This window comes from Panthera uncia, unplaced genomic scaffold (assembly GCF_023721935.1).
Source record: "Panthera uncia isolate 11264 unplaced genomic scaffold, Puncia_PCG_1.0 HiC_scaffold_240, whole genome shotgun sequence".
NCBI classification, from domain to species: domain Eukaryota; kingdom Metazoa; phylum Chordata; class Mammalia; order Carnivora; family Felidae; genus Panthera; species Panthera uncia.
Window position 1 is genome coordinate 66,044 of NW_026059129.1, and position 11,992 is coordinate 78,035.

The 11,992-nt window shown below is 36.2% G+C and overlaps 1 protein-coding gene across 1 annotated transcript in view; it reads right to left on the minus strand.

The window, feature by feature from the left end:
* The window catches only part of LOC125917768 (lysosomal cobalamin transport escort protein LMBD1), a gene marked incomplete at its 5' end in the record, with an annotated part of 73,308 nt that extends 64,297 nt beyond the window's left edge, over positions 1 to 9,011 (minus strand). Inside the window, one exon of the mRNA XM_049623873.1 lies at positions 8,877 to 9,011. Within this exon, the coding sequence (XP_049479830.1) occupies positions 8,877 to 9,011 (135 nt within the window). The remainder of the gene's footprint in view (positions 1 to 8,876) is intronic.
* Between the last annotated feature and the right edge of the window lie 2,981 nt (positions 9,012 to 11,992).

Consider the following 11,992-nt stretch of genomic DNA (forward strand, 5'->3'; position numbering starts at 1 on the left):
CACACTGGCAAAAACTAAAAATACATAGCAGTATCCAAGTTTGGCATAGAGAACACCTGAAACTAATGTAACATTGTGTGTCAACTATACTCCAAAAAAAGTACACTATGGATTCTGAAACTACAGCCACAGTCTCGCCGTTCCATATTATCCAAATAATATTAGTCTTGTCAGTAGTATTTAAAAAAAATTTTTTAATGTTTATTCATTTTTCGAGAGACAGAGAGAGACAGAGCATGAGAGGGAAAGGGGCAGAGAGAGGGAGACACAGCATCCAGAGCAGGCTCCAGGCTCTGAGCTGTCAGCACACAGCCCGACGTGGGCCTCAAACTCATTAACTAGGAGATCATGACCTAAGCCAAAGTCAGATGCTCAACTGACTGAGCCACCCAGGTACCCCTTGTCAGTAGTATTTTATAGCAATATTTTAATCTCAGGTTACAGTTTCCTTGCTATTCCAAGAACTCAGATAATGCATGAACACTTTTTTTTAAATGTTTATTTATTTTTGAAAGAGAGAAAGAGAGAAAGGGTAAGGGAGAGGGAGAGAGAGGGGGAGGGAGGAGAGAGAGAGAGAGAGAGAGAGAGAAAGAGAAAGAAAGAGAGAGAAAGTGAATGAACGGGGGAGGGGTAGACAGAGAGGGAGACAGAATCCAAAGCAAGTTCCAGGCTCTGAGCAGTCAGCACAGAGCCCAACACGGGGCTCCAACTCATGAGCCATGAGATCAAGACCTGAGCTGAAGTCAGACACTTAACCAACTGAGCCACCCAGGTGCCCCAATACATGAACACTTTTAAATGTTCTTTTTCTCCCCTTCATTTTGAAGGTAGTATATACTCATTTTGGTAATCTTGCAAAATAAAAATATACACACAAAATAAAACAGTTACACATAATTCAACTACCTAAATGCCACCTAATTTAACCTTTGGGATGTTTTCTTTTAGTTGTTGATTGCACACACAGCTTTTATTTTTATTTTCTATATAACTGTAATAGATCGGGCCAGGGGCCAGGAAACTACAGCCTATAGGCCAAATCTGGCCCACCACCTGCTTTTGTAAATAATGTTCTATTGGAATATAACAGCAAAAACAAAAACACCAACTTCAGGATACAGAGCAATTGGAAGGATCACACCCTTTTCATGGGAATTAAAGTGGTATAAATACTGAGGAAAATAATTTGTCATTATTTAGAATGTTCAAGATGCACATAACTTATGGTCCATCAATTTTATGTATGTATTTGGCACATATGCAACAGGAAACATGTACAAACATGTTCCTCACACAGTTTTTAGTAGCAAAAAATCCAAATGTCCAGACTGATTACCATGTGTTATATTCAGACACAATAAACTACACTTTATGCAAGAACACATAAGAATCTCAGAAACATAAGGCTGAATGAAAACAAGTAATTTCGTATAAAGTTCAAAATGTAAAACCAAAGATACAGCATGGCAGATACAGCAAGGCAAAGCAAGGGATTAACAGACTAAAAAAGTCAGAATAGTGATTACTTCTAAGGGGGTTGGAGGAGAGATGGCACCAGGGAAAGGCACACAAGGGACTTCAAACTTTATATGTTACATGCTTAATAAATATTTTGCAAGTATAAAAGTATTATATGTTGACTAAACATCAAATCTGTCAATATTTGCAATACTGCTATGTCAGCTGCATCTGGATTCTTGACCCAGAGAAACTGTGAGATAATGTTTGTTTTAAACTGCTAAATTTGGGTGTGATTTGGTACACACAACAGGTAACTACTACTGCTGTTAATAGTAACTCACTGATTCAAACAGCAAGGAGCATGATCTGACAGTATACAACTCAGAGAACAAAACTGTTTATAGGCTTTAACTTAGAATATGTAGTCTGAAGAATAGTCATTTTCCTTAAGAGGTTTTTTGGGTTTTTTTTTGGTTGTTTGTTTCCTCTACTATTTCCACTTGGAAACAAATCCTTAGGACACTAAGTCTCATGGAGTCATTATCCAGAGAATGTCTTGAGCAAATGTAATCCAAAGCCATTTAGAAAACTGCCCCAATAATTAAGAATACAGTCTTTTAAGAAGGGGGAAGGAAAGCACAACTATCTCATCAAGAACTTCACAAAACTGAATCAAAAAAAAAAAAAAAAAAAGTCCTCCAATTTAGTCTCAGTCCATCTTACCTAGAAAAGCAATTTAGAGATGTTTTCACAACAATAAAGAATCAAAAAGATGTGGGGCGCCTGGGTGGCTCAGTCGGTTAAGCGTCTAACTTCAGCTCAGGTCACGATCTCATGATTCGTGAGTTCGAGCCCCACGTCGGGCTCTGTGCTGACAGCGCGGAGCCCGGAGCCTGCTTCAGATTCTGTCTTCCTCTCTCTCTGCCCCTCCCCCGCTCCCCCTCTGTCTCTGTTTCTGTTTCAAAAATAAATAAACCTTAAAAAAATATTTTAAAACAAAGAATCAAAAAGATGTAAATCTGATGAGATGTTAGGTCAATTCTTCTAATTTTCCCGTATCATTGCACAGAGGTTTACTTTCCTTGCTCTCTTAGCTGATGTGAATTAAAACAACAACAGATACCAGATACCACATGTCTCATACTCCTCATACCATGAAGTAGATACTACTTTATCACCACTTCACAAGTGGAGTAGTCATAAAGAAGTTAAATGACTTCAAGGTCCCACAGTACTCATCTCAAACTAAGACACTAGGAGGTTGTAAACCCTACGTTCAAAATGCATAGTAAAGACTCCAGGTACAACTTTTCAGGATTTAACCAACAGGGAGTAACAAAAAACTTCATAAAAGCCCTCTTAAGTGCTCTTAAGGCATGGCATAGAAAAGGCATGGCATAGAAATAGGAGTTTGTAAGTTTCTTGGTCCATCTTATTCTTCCTTAGTTCTGTAACTTAACCTCATCCAAATATGCATACATCTATTTTCACTAGAGAAACACTGAAGAGCAAAAAAAACTTGTTATAACACCTAATAATCTAGGATTCTTTGAATAAGAGCATTCGTATGGTGGACAACAATGCAGTAAATGCTTTTTAAAAAAAATACAGATACACTAGATCCTCAAACCAGTAGTATTTGAAACAGCCCAAAACTATGGCCAACAGGCACATGAAAAGATGCTCAACGTCACTCCTCATCAGGGAAATACAAATCAAAACCACACTCAGATATCACCTCATGCCAATCAGAGTGGCCAAAATGAACAAATCAGGAGACTATAGATGCTGGCGAGGATGTGGAGAAACGGGAACCCTCTTGCACTGTTGGTGAGAATGCAAACTGGTGCAGCCGCTCTGGAAAACAGGGTGGAGGTTCCTCAAAAAATTAAAAATAGACCTACCCTATGACCCAGCAATAGCACTGCTAGGAATTTACCCAAGGGTTACAGAAGTGCTGATGCATAGGGGCACTTGTACCCCAAAGTTTATAGCAGCACTCTCAACAATAGCCAAATTATGGAAAGAGCCTAAATGTCCATCAACTGATGAATGGATAAAGAAATTGTGGTTTATATACACAATGGAGTACTACGTGGCAATGAGAAAGAATGAAATATGGCCCTTTGTAGCAACGTGGATGGAACTGGAGAGTGTTATGCTAAGTGAAATAAGCCATACAGAGAAAGAGAGATACCATATGTTCTCACTCTTAGGTGGATCCTGAGAGACTTAACAGAAACCCATGGGGGAGGGGAAGGAAAAAAAAAAAAAGGAGGTTAGAGTGGGAGAGAGCCAAAACATAAGAGACTCTTAAAAACTGGGAACTAACTGAGGGTTGATGGGGGGTGGGAGGGAGGAGAGGGTGGGTGATGGGTATTAAGGAGGGCACCTTTTGGGATGAGCACTGGGTGTTGTATGGAAACCAATTTGACAATAAACTTCATATATTTAAAAGAAAAAAAAAAAAAAAAAACAGCCCAAAACTGAACTCAACTGATCATGAATTTCAGAATAAACAAGCTATGATATGTTAATACAATGGAATATTTATAGCAATGACAATCAACAAAGTACTGTTACCTGCAATAATACAGATGAATCTCAAATATAATGCTAAACACTAAAGAAACGAAACAGAAAACAATATATACTATATAATTCAATTTACATCTACACAAAAAATGACACCCAAGAATCAGTGTCAGAAGAAGGAAGGGTCTCTAGGATAAAGTGATAGGACAATTACAGAAGGGCTGAACACACCAGTCTTGAATAATTCCCGCTTTTGGTTTGGGCTCTATTGCTACAACCCCTGAATGCATACAAAATCAAAACAAAAAGTTAGAGAAACTATTAAGTAAAATGAAAATTCACTTAAAAGAAATTAAGGAAACAATCACAAAATCAAAAGGCAACCAACGGAATGGGAAAAGATATATGCAAATAACATATCAGATAAAGGATTAGTATCTAAAATCTATAAAGAACTTACCAAACTCAACATACAAAAAACAAATAATCCAGTGAAGAAATGGGCAGAAGACATGAATAGATGCTTTTCCAAAGAAGACATCCAGATGGTCAACAGACACATGAAAAAATGCTCAACGTCACTCCTCATCAGGGAAATACAAATCAAAACCACACTGAGATACCACCTCACACCGGTCAGAGTGGTTAAAATTAACAACCCAGAAATAACAGATGCTGGTGAGGATGTGGAGAAACGGGAACCCTCTTGCACTGTGAGTGGGAATGCAAACTGGTGCAGCCACTCTGGAAAACAGTGTTGAGGTTCCTCAAAAAATTAAAAATAGAACTACCCTATGACCCAGGAATGGCACTACTAGGAATTTATCCAAGAGATACAGGAGTGCTGATGCATAGGGGCACGTGTACCCCAATGCTTATAGCAGCACTTTCAACAATAGCCAAATTAAGGAATGAGCCTAAATGCCCATTAACTGATGAATGCATAAAGAAGATGTGGTTTATATATACAATGGAATACTACTTGGCAATGAGAAAGAATGAAATCATGCCATTTGCAACAATGTGGATGGAACTGGAAGGTATTATGCTGAGTGAAATAAGTCAGTCAGAGAAGGACAGATATCATATGTTTTCACTCATATGTGGATCTTGAGAAACTTAACAGAAGACCATGGGGAAGGGAATGGGAAAAAAATAGTTACAGAGAGGGAGGGAGGCAAACCATAAGAGATTCTTAAATACAGAGAACAAACTGAAGGTGGAAGCGGGCGGTGGAGGAGAGGGAAAAATGGGTGATGGGCATTGAGGAGGGCACTTGTTGGGATGAGCACTGTTGCATGTAAGTGATGAACCATGGGATTCTACCCCAAAAACCAAGAGCACACTTTACACACTGTATGTTAGCCAATTTGACAATAAATTGTATTTTAAAAAACTAAAAAATTTTTTAAAAATTAAAAATTTTATAAAAGAAATTAAAAGAAAGTAGTGAAAGTGTTAAAACTAAAAATTTCAAGAATGGTTAGAGAAAACATTATAGTAAGCTTTACAATAAATTAAAATTAATACAATGTAAAAATTTAAAGATTAAAATAAATTTGAAATGTAAAAATAGAACTCAGATAAAAAGCCTAAACACATACATGAGATAAAAACTTGAACAGGTTCAAACATGAGATTAAAACAGAAGTGAAACAAAAATGTCAGACAAGAGCAGTTTTATAAAAGAAAATATCAAAGAAGTTTAAAGATAGAAATCAAGAAATAAAAACATTCAAAAAGGAAAAAAGGACTGAATCCTGAATGTTTCTAGGATAAACAATAGCCTCATATGAGGGGGTCTCTTCTGAGTACAGAATCCCTATGAGTATAGGGCAAAAGAGCAGAAATAAACAACTTTACTCTCTCATCCTTCAACAAGCTCCAGGAGACTCCTTTGCAGGCAGCTTCAGGTACCTGAGGACTGTTAATAACCAATCAATAGCTAGGGGAGAACAAGCAGGTAGAAGCAGCAGCTAGTTGGCCTGAATCTCCAGGAAAAAAATACCCAAAGTTCCATTAATGTAACAGAAGTATCTCAAAAATACGGTTTCCAGACCCTAGGATTAGCACGGATCATTTCAGGGTATGCAAATATGAAAATTATTTTCATAATATCAAAATGTCATTAGCCATTCCACTAACAGCTACTATTTTTTTAAGTTTATTTATTTTGAGAGAGAGAGAGAGAGAGCGAGCGAGCAGGGGAGGGGTGAGAGAGAGAGGGAGAGAGAGAATCCCAAGGGGGCTCCATACTGTCAGCACAAAACCCCACATGGGGCTTGAACTCACGAACTGTGAGACCATGACCTGAGCCGAAATCAAGAGTCAGTCACTTAGTCAACTGAGCCACCAGGCACCCCATAGTTATTGTATTTTTCGCCACCAAGCAATCACCAGTGGGGAAAACTTTTATTTAGGGAAGTCCCTTTTGATGCGGTAATAATTCCATTAGATGTCTACCTTTGAGTACCCACCTTTTTAATATCCTGTGAGAAGAGAGGTGCACATAAATTGCCCTTGTGAGAAGCACTCTGGTATTTCACTTGTGAGCTACACTAGGCACTTTTTTTCAAAGAACACCATTTTTCTTGAAAGAACAACTGACAGACAAGCAGTAGTTATCCAGGCTTGAGTATTAGATAGACTTTCTCAAAAATGAATAAAGTGGCTTTGTCACTTCAAAGAAAATAAGTAATAGTATTGCTGCCCAATAAAACCTAAGTTTTCAAAAGAAAATTAAGATTTTTGGAAAACTTGAATCCACCACCTTGAGTTTTACAACTTTCCAATACATAAACACTTTTCTGGTAAGAGCACTGGTGACATTAATGGAACACCAACGTAAACCAGACTCATTCTGGGTGTAATCTAGCATTCCGTATTATTTAAAAGATCCCAGATGATTTTTGGAGCTGCCCTGGGGGTTCAGTGCTATGAAGAATTCCCACAGGTAACATCCCCAGAACCATTTATTAAAAGGCAGCTCATTTAATGCCACAAAGCTCCAGCTTTAGGTTATGCCACTCACTAACAAGGTGATCTTTAATATCGCTAAATATCAATTTCTCCATCTGTAAAAGATAGAAAATACTTCCCAAAAAATGACATTCATGAAAATTAAGTAAAACGTTGAATATGAAAGTCTCATACAGTTCTTGGCAAGGTTAGACAATGAAAACATGTTGATATGTTAGAAGAAATTAGATGAACTATGGAATCTCACAGAATGGATACATAAAAATAGTTCTTTGGATAATATCTAGCATTTCTGGAGAAACAGGTGGGCTTGGGAATAGTAACTATTTCAGAAGCTATACAATCCTTTAGGCTCCCGGCGGTAGGTCACCATCTAAGTAAAAGCCAAGAGCCTATTAGCCATAGCTAAGGTGGATATGACTAACTTTATGCCAAAAACGATTAATATTAGTCTTGCTTTGAATCCACAGTCATCAAGAAATCTTCTATCATTATTTGGCTTCTCATGCAAATTTCTTCCCTAGGTCAGTATCTCAACTATACTATCCCAAGGTAGTTATGTTTCCAACTATAACTCAAGTTCTGCCAAAAATCAAACCCTTTATCCTTAAGTCCTCTACTGTTTGTAATGATTAACTTATCTCCCATGCTATGCATTTAAAATAGTAGGGACATATTTCCTTAGGAGAATTGAGAAAAATACATACTGAAATCATTTTAGGTAGATTAATTCTCTCCATAAAACAACTGGAAGGGCTTCATTAACATGTTCATTCAATTAACATTCCTGTATAAAAGTCTTTGTAACCTTGGTTACAATGGATTAATCTGGTAGCCTCTAAGTTCAATGATAAAATATGGCTCTTCAACCTGGACTGCACCAAGATAAAAGTTGCCTTATCTTGTCATGTGCTCTATTGCACAAATACACTTTAGTGTCACATAGAAGAGAGGCTCCCTTCCCCCAAAACTTTTTTGAAGTGATTTATATACATCCTACCAAAATCTGTACTGAAAAGATAACATTCTGTTTAATACAGCACCATTTCGAAGGTTCTAACAGGTCAAATTTATATTTTATGATTTACATTTAATGTATTCATCAGAAATAATGAATTCTACATTAAAATACCACAAAATATTTCTAAAATACATGCCAGAGGGATAGAATTACATGGGTTCTGAAGATTTTAGATCAGGAGAAAAGGCAAAGGCAGAGCCAAAGCAACTAAGTTAAAATTCAATGAAACCCTTGAAAAAATTATCCCACCAAAAGAAACTATGTTTTTTCAGTTTCCAATTTAGTGTCCTGCTGAATTCTTATTCAACACATTGATTCATTGCTGAAAAAAATTGACATCCCTTCCTTAAATCAGCATTAATATTTTTATAAAAACACAAGTCTTATGTATATCCAGAGAGAACATCTGGGAAACATTTAGGTGCTTATAATAAGCTTTTATAATTGAACATTTGGGAAGGAAGAGAGAGGAAAGACCCAATCAACCAGAATCCCTTGGATTAAACTGGATCAGTATAGCACAATAAAGTTGATGCTACAAACTCTCCAGTGTACCCTCTACTAGTGTCAATGCTTAGAAAAAAATGTCTAGAAAACAGAGATTTTTTTAACTCAAGAGCGCAACTGGGAAACTGGTAATGTTAACAAAGGACAAGACTTGAGATTTAAAGTAACTTGACTGAAACTCTAAAGAGACATATAAATAAACCCAAATGAAGCAGAGTAGGTTAAAAGTTTCCAGATTAGGGGAATGAATGCTGTATTACTTACTCCTGGTGTTGAAACAATAATCACAAAAGTGATAGCAAAATGTTTACACATAGCTTAATTCTACATTTTGGTTAGCAGCCCAAATAGGAAATGAAACTGAGATACTTACTATAGTAACCATATAATACAGTGTCCTCAATCTGTCTGCTGACATTAGCATTAGCCCAGTCCTGGGATAAAAAGGAAATAGAAATATTAACGAAACATCCATTTGTGTAACAATTACAATTAGGTTTTAATACAACTGAATGTCACTTATAAATACATCATCAACTAAACAAGTATGGCCTGTGCCTTCAATAATTAATTAAGAGACAGATAAGTAAACAAACTTCAACAGGCAAATGCTCAGATGACAACATAGTTCTAGGGAAACACATAAACAGGCGCCACCAAACTCAGCCTAAAGATCAGGGATGGCTTCCCAAAATGATTCTAACCCGAAAAATGAAGAAAGAAAGGTCGTTCTCAGAAAATAGGAGAAAAAAAAAAAAAAAAAAAAACCAGTAGGAAGTACAGAAGATAGGAGGAACATACCTGAAAGTTTGAAAAAACTGCAAGAAGCTAAATATATAGTTTCATTAGAGCCTTTGGAAAGCTAAGAAAAAGCAGGTGGAGCAAGGGAGGGAAAGAGCCAGGTTTAAGGGACTATGAGTCATGCTAAGTATTTTGGACTTTGTCCTAAGGAAAACAGAAAATAGTGACGAATTATTATAGAGAGAGTGAAATACGATTGAATTTTAGAAAGAAGATATTTGAGTACAATATACATTTTTTAAAAATACCTAAAAAAAAGTCAATCTAAACTTCTTTGCCTTCATCCCACACAAGTGTTCTTTAAATTAGTAATTTAAATGTAGTAATTTAACTTAGAAAATAATTCAAATTAATCTTTTCAAATAAAAAAATCTGTATACTAATGAATCAGAACTAAATGCAAATCTTTTTATTAAATGTCCTAAACTTTATGCATATGAAAAATTAAATGTGGAGAGTCTAAGTGACTACTGCTATTAAGTAGTAAGGCTCAAATTGGTATCAAAGGTCATTTCTTTTCTACAAACACTTTAAGAGCTCAAGTGGTATCAACATCCCACTATACTGGCTCTTAAGGAAGGGTATCAGCATTTAAAGTTCCTTCTAAAATAATTTAGGTTTTTCTTTTTTTTTTTCTTTTTCACCTACAAACACTTTGAACAATGAACATCTATGAATTTCTTGTTGACAAATTGGTAAAAGAACAAAAATGTGGAAAATCCAAATTTAGCACCACAAAAGCAAAACCTGGACACACAAAGTAGAATAAAAATAGTATTTTTCCAATAGCAATAAAGACTATAAAAAATTTAATAGGTTAAATACAAATGTTATATTATACAAAGAAAATTAACTTGATTATAGAACTTTTTAAAGATCTAAATAAATGACAGTCACATGTTCCCACATGAAAAGATTGTAAATACCAAATCCCTCCAAATTAATCTATAAAAACTATATATACTGCCAATCCAAATCCCAATATACTAGGAGGTGGGAGTATTTTGACATGCTGATTAAAAAAATCATCTGAAAACCATACAGGCAAGAGCTAGGAAATTTTTCGAAAAAGATCAACAATGAGGAATTTACCCAATTATGAGATTTTATTAATAAAACATAAAAATCGGGGCGCCTGGGTGGCTCAGTCGGTTAAGCAGCCGACTTCGGCTCAGGTCATGATCTCACGGTCCGTGAGTTCAAGCCCCGTGTCGGGCTCTGTGCTGACAGCTCGGAGCCTGGAGCCTGTTTCAGATTCTGTGTCTCCCTCTCTCTGACCCTCCCCCGTTCATGCTCTGTCTCTCTCTGTCTCAAAAATAAATAAGCGTTAAAAAATAAATAAATAAATAAAACATAAAAATCTATTATTATAGTAACTTTTCATTTACCTAGGTGGCAAAATTTAAAACACATTATTAGTGGCAAATGTGGAGACAAAGCCATCTCCTACATGGTAAGTAAAATAGTCTATGATCTAAACATTGTTTGTTGGAATATATCCTAAAAAGATTCACACAAATCAGGACAGGTATCAGTACACAGATATGTTTTAAAGACAAATAGTACTGTCTAATGAATGACCTCAAGAGCTCTTACTGGATTATATGGCAACAAGCTATCAAAATGAAGCCTCCATTTCCCATACAGTAGGAGGAGCTGAACCCCATATTCACAGGACTAAAGGAGCCCAAAGTCTCTAGATGTTCAGCAACTGGAATGTCCAAGCACCTCATGAACAGCTTGTATCAAGCGCACACTACCCGGCACCCAAGTCCATACTGTTTATCTACCTGCAAGGCCATTCTCCTTCTTGCCATATAAGACGAGCGAACAAAAGGAGGAAGAGGTACCTCTGCTAAAGCACCTGCACTTTGGGAAAGGTCATCGTTTTGCAGAATGTCAAGTAGATAAGAACCTGTGTACTTGCTGACCGTTCTCTCCGTAATTCCAGCCTGCACCAAATGTTTATTGATTCTTCACTCAAGAGCTCTTTATCCAACAATATTCAGTGTAGTGTTGTTCAAAAAATTAAAAAACAGTAACAACAACTGGAAATAATCTAAATGCCTGAGGAGAAACTGTATAGACATTAAAAACAATGGAATCTATATAAACTAGCATATATAGATATCCATGAGGGGATAGCACAGAACACATTGCAGCTAATAGTTTTAACACATGCAATCTTTGTCTAAAAAATGAAACACCCACACATATACAAAAAAAAAAAAAATTTTGCAACAGTGTTTACCACATGGCCATGGCAAAGCACTGGGGAGAATTCTGTTCCATGACTGGAAATTTTTTCAATGATTCAAGTATCCAAATTAATATGTACATAATCAAAACTTCAGCTCCTAACAGTTTCTTTAGCTGTTGTGTATGCACAAAACAGAATTTTAAAAAGATTTCTGAATCCTGAAGATTTTTTGAAATAGAGGATAATTCATCTATCCCTAATACAAACTCCCTTCCAGTTTCCAAAATAATCCCACAAGAATTAATGTGGCCATTGAGAATTACTTAAAAGTTAAACTTTAAACAAGACCCCAACCTCAGAAAAAAGTTAAAAGTAGAAAGTATGTTTAGGTAATCTAAAGCCAAAGATTCACTGACATTTAGTACTTTTCATCCTGCAAGGTTCTTTTGTTTAACCAAATCTTATGGCAAGAAGAAAATATTTCTGTT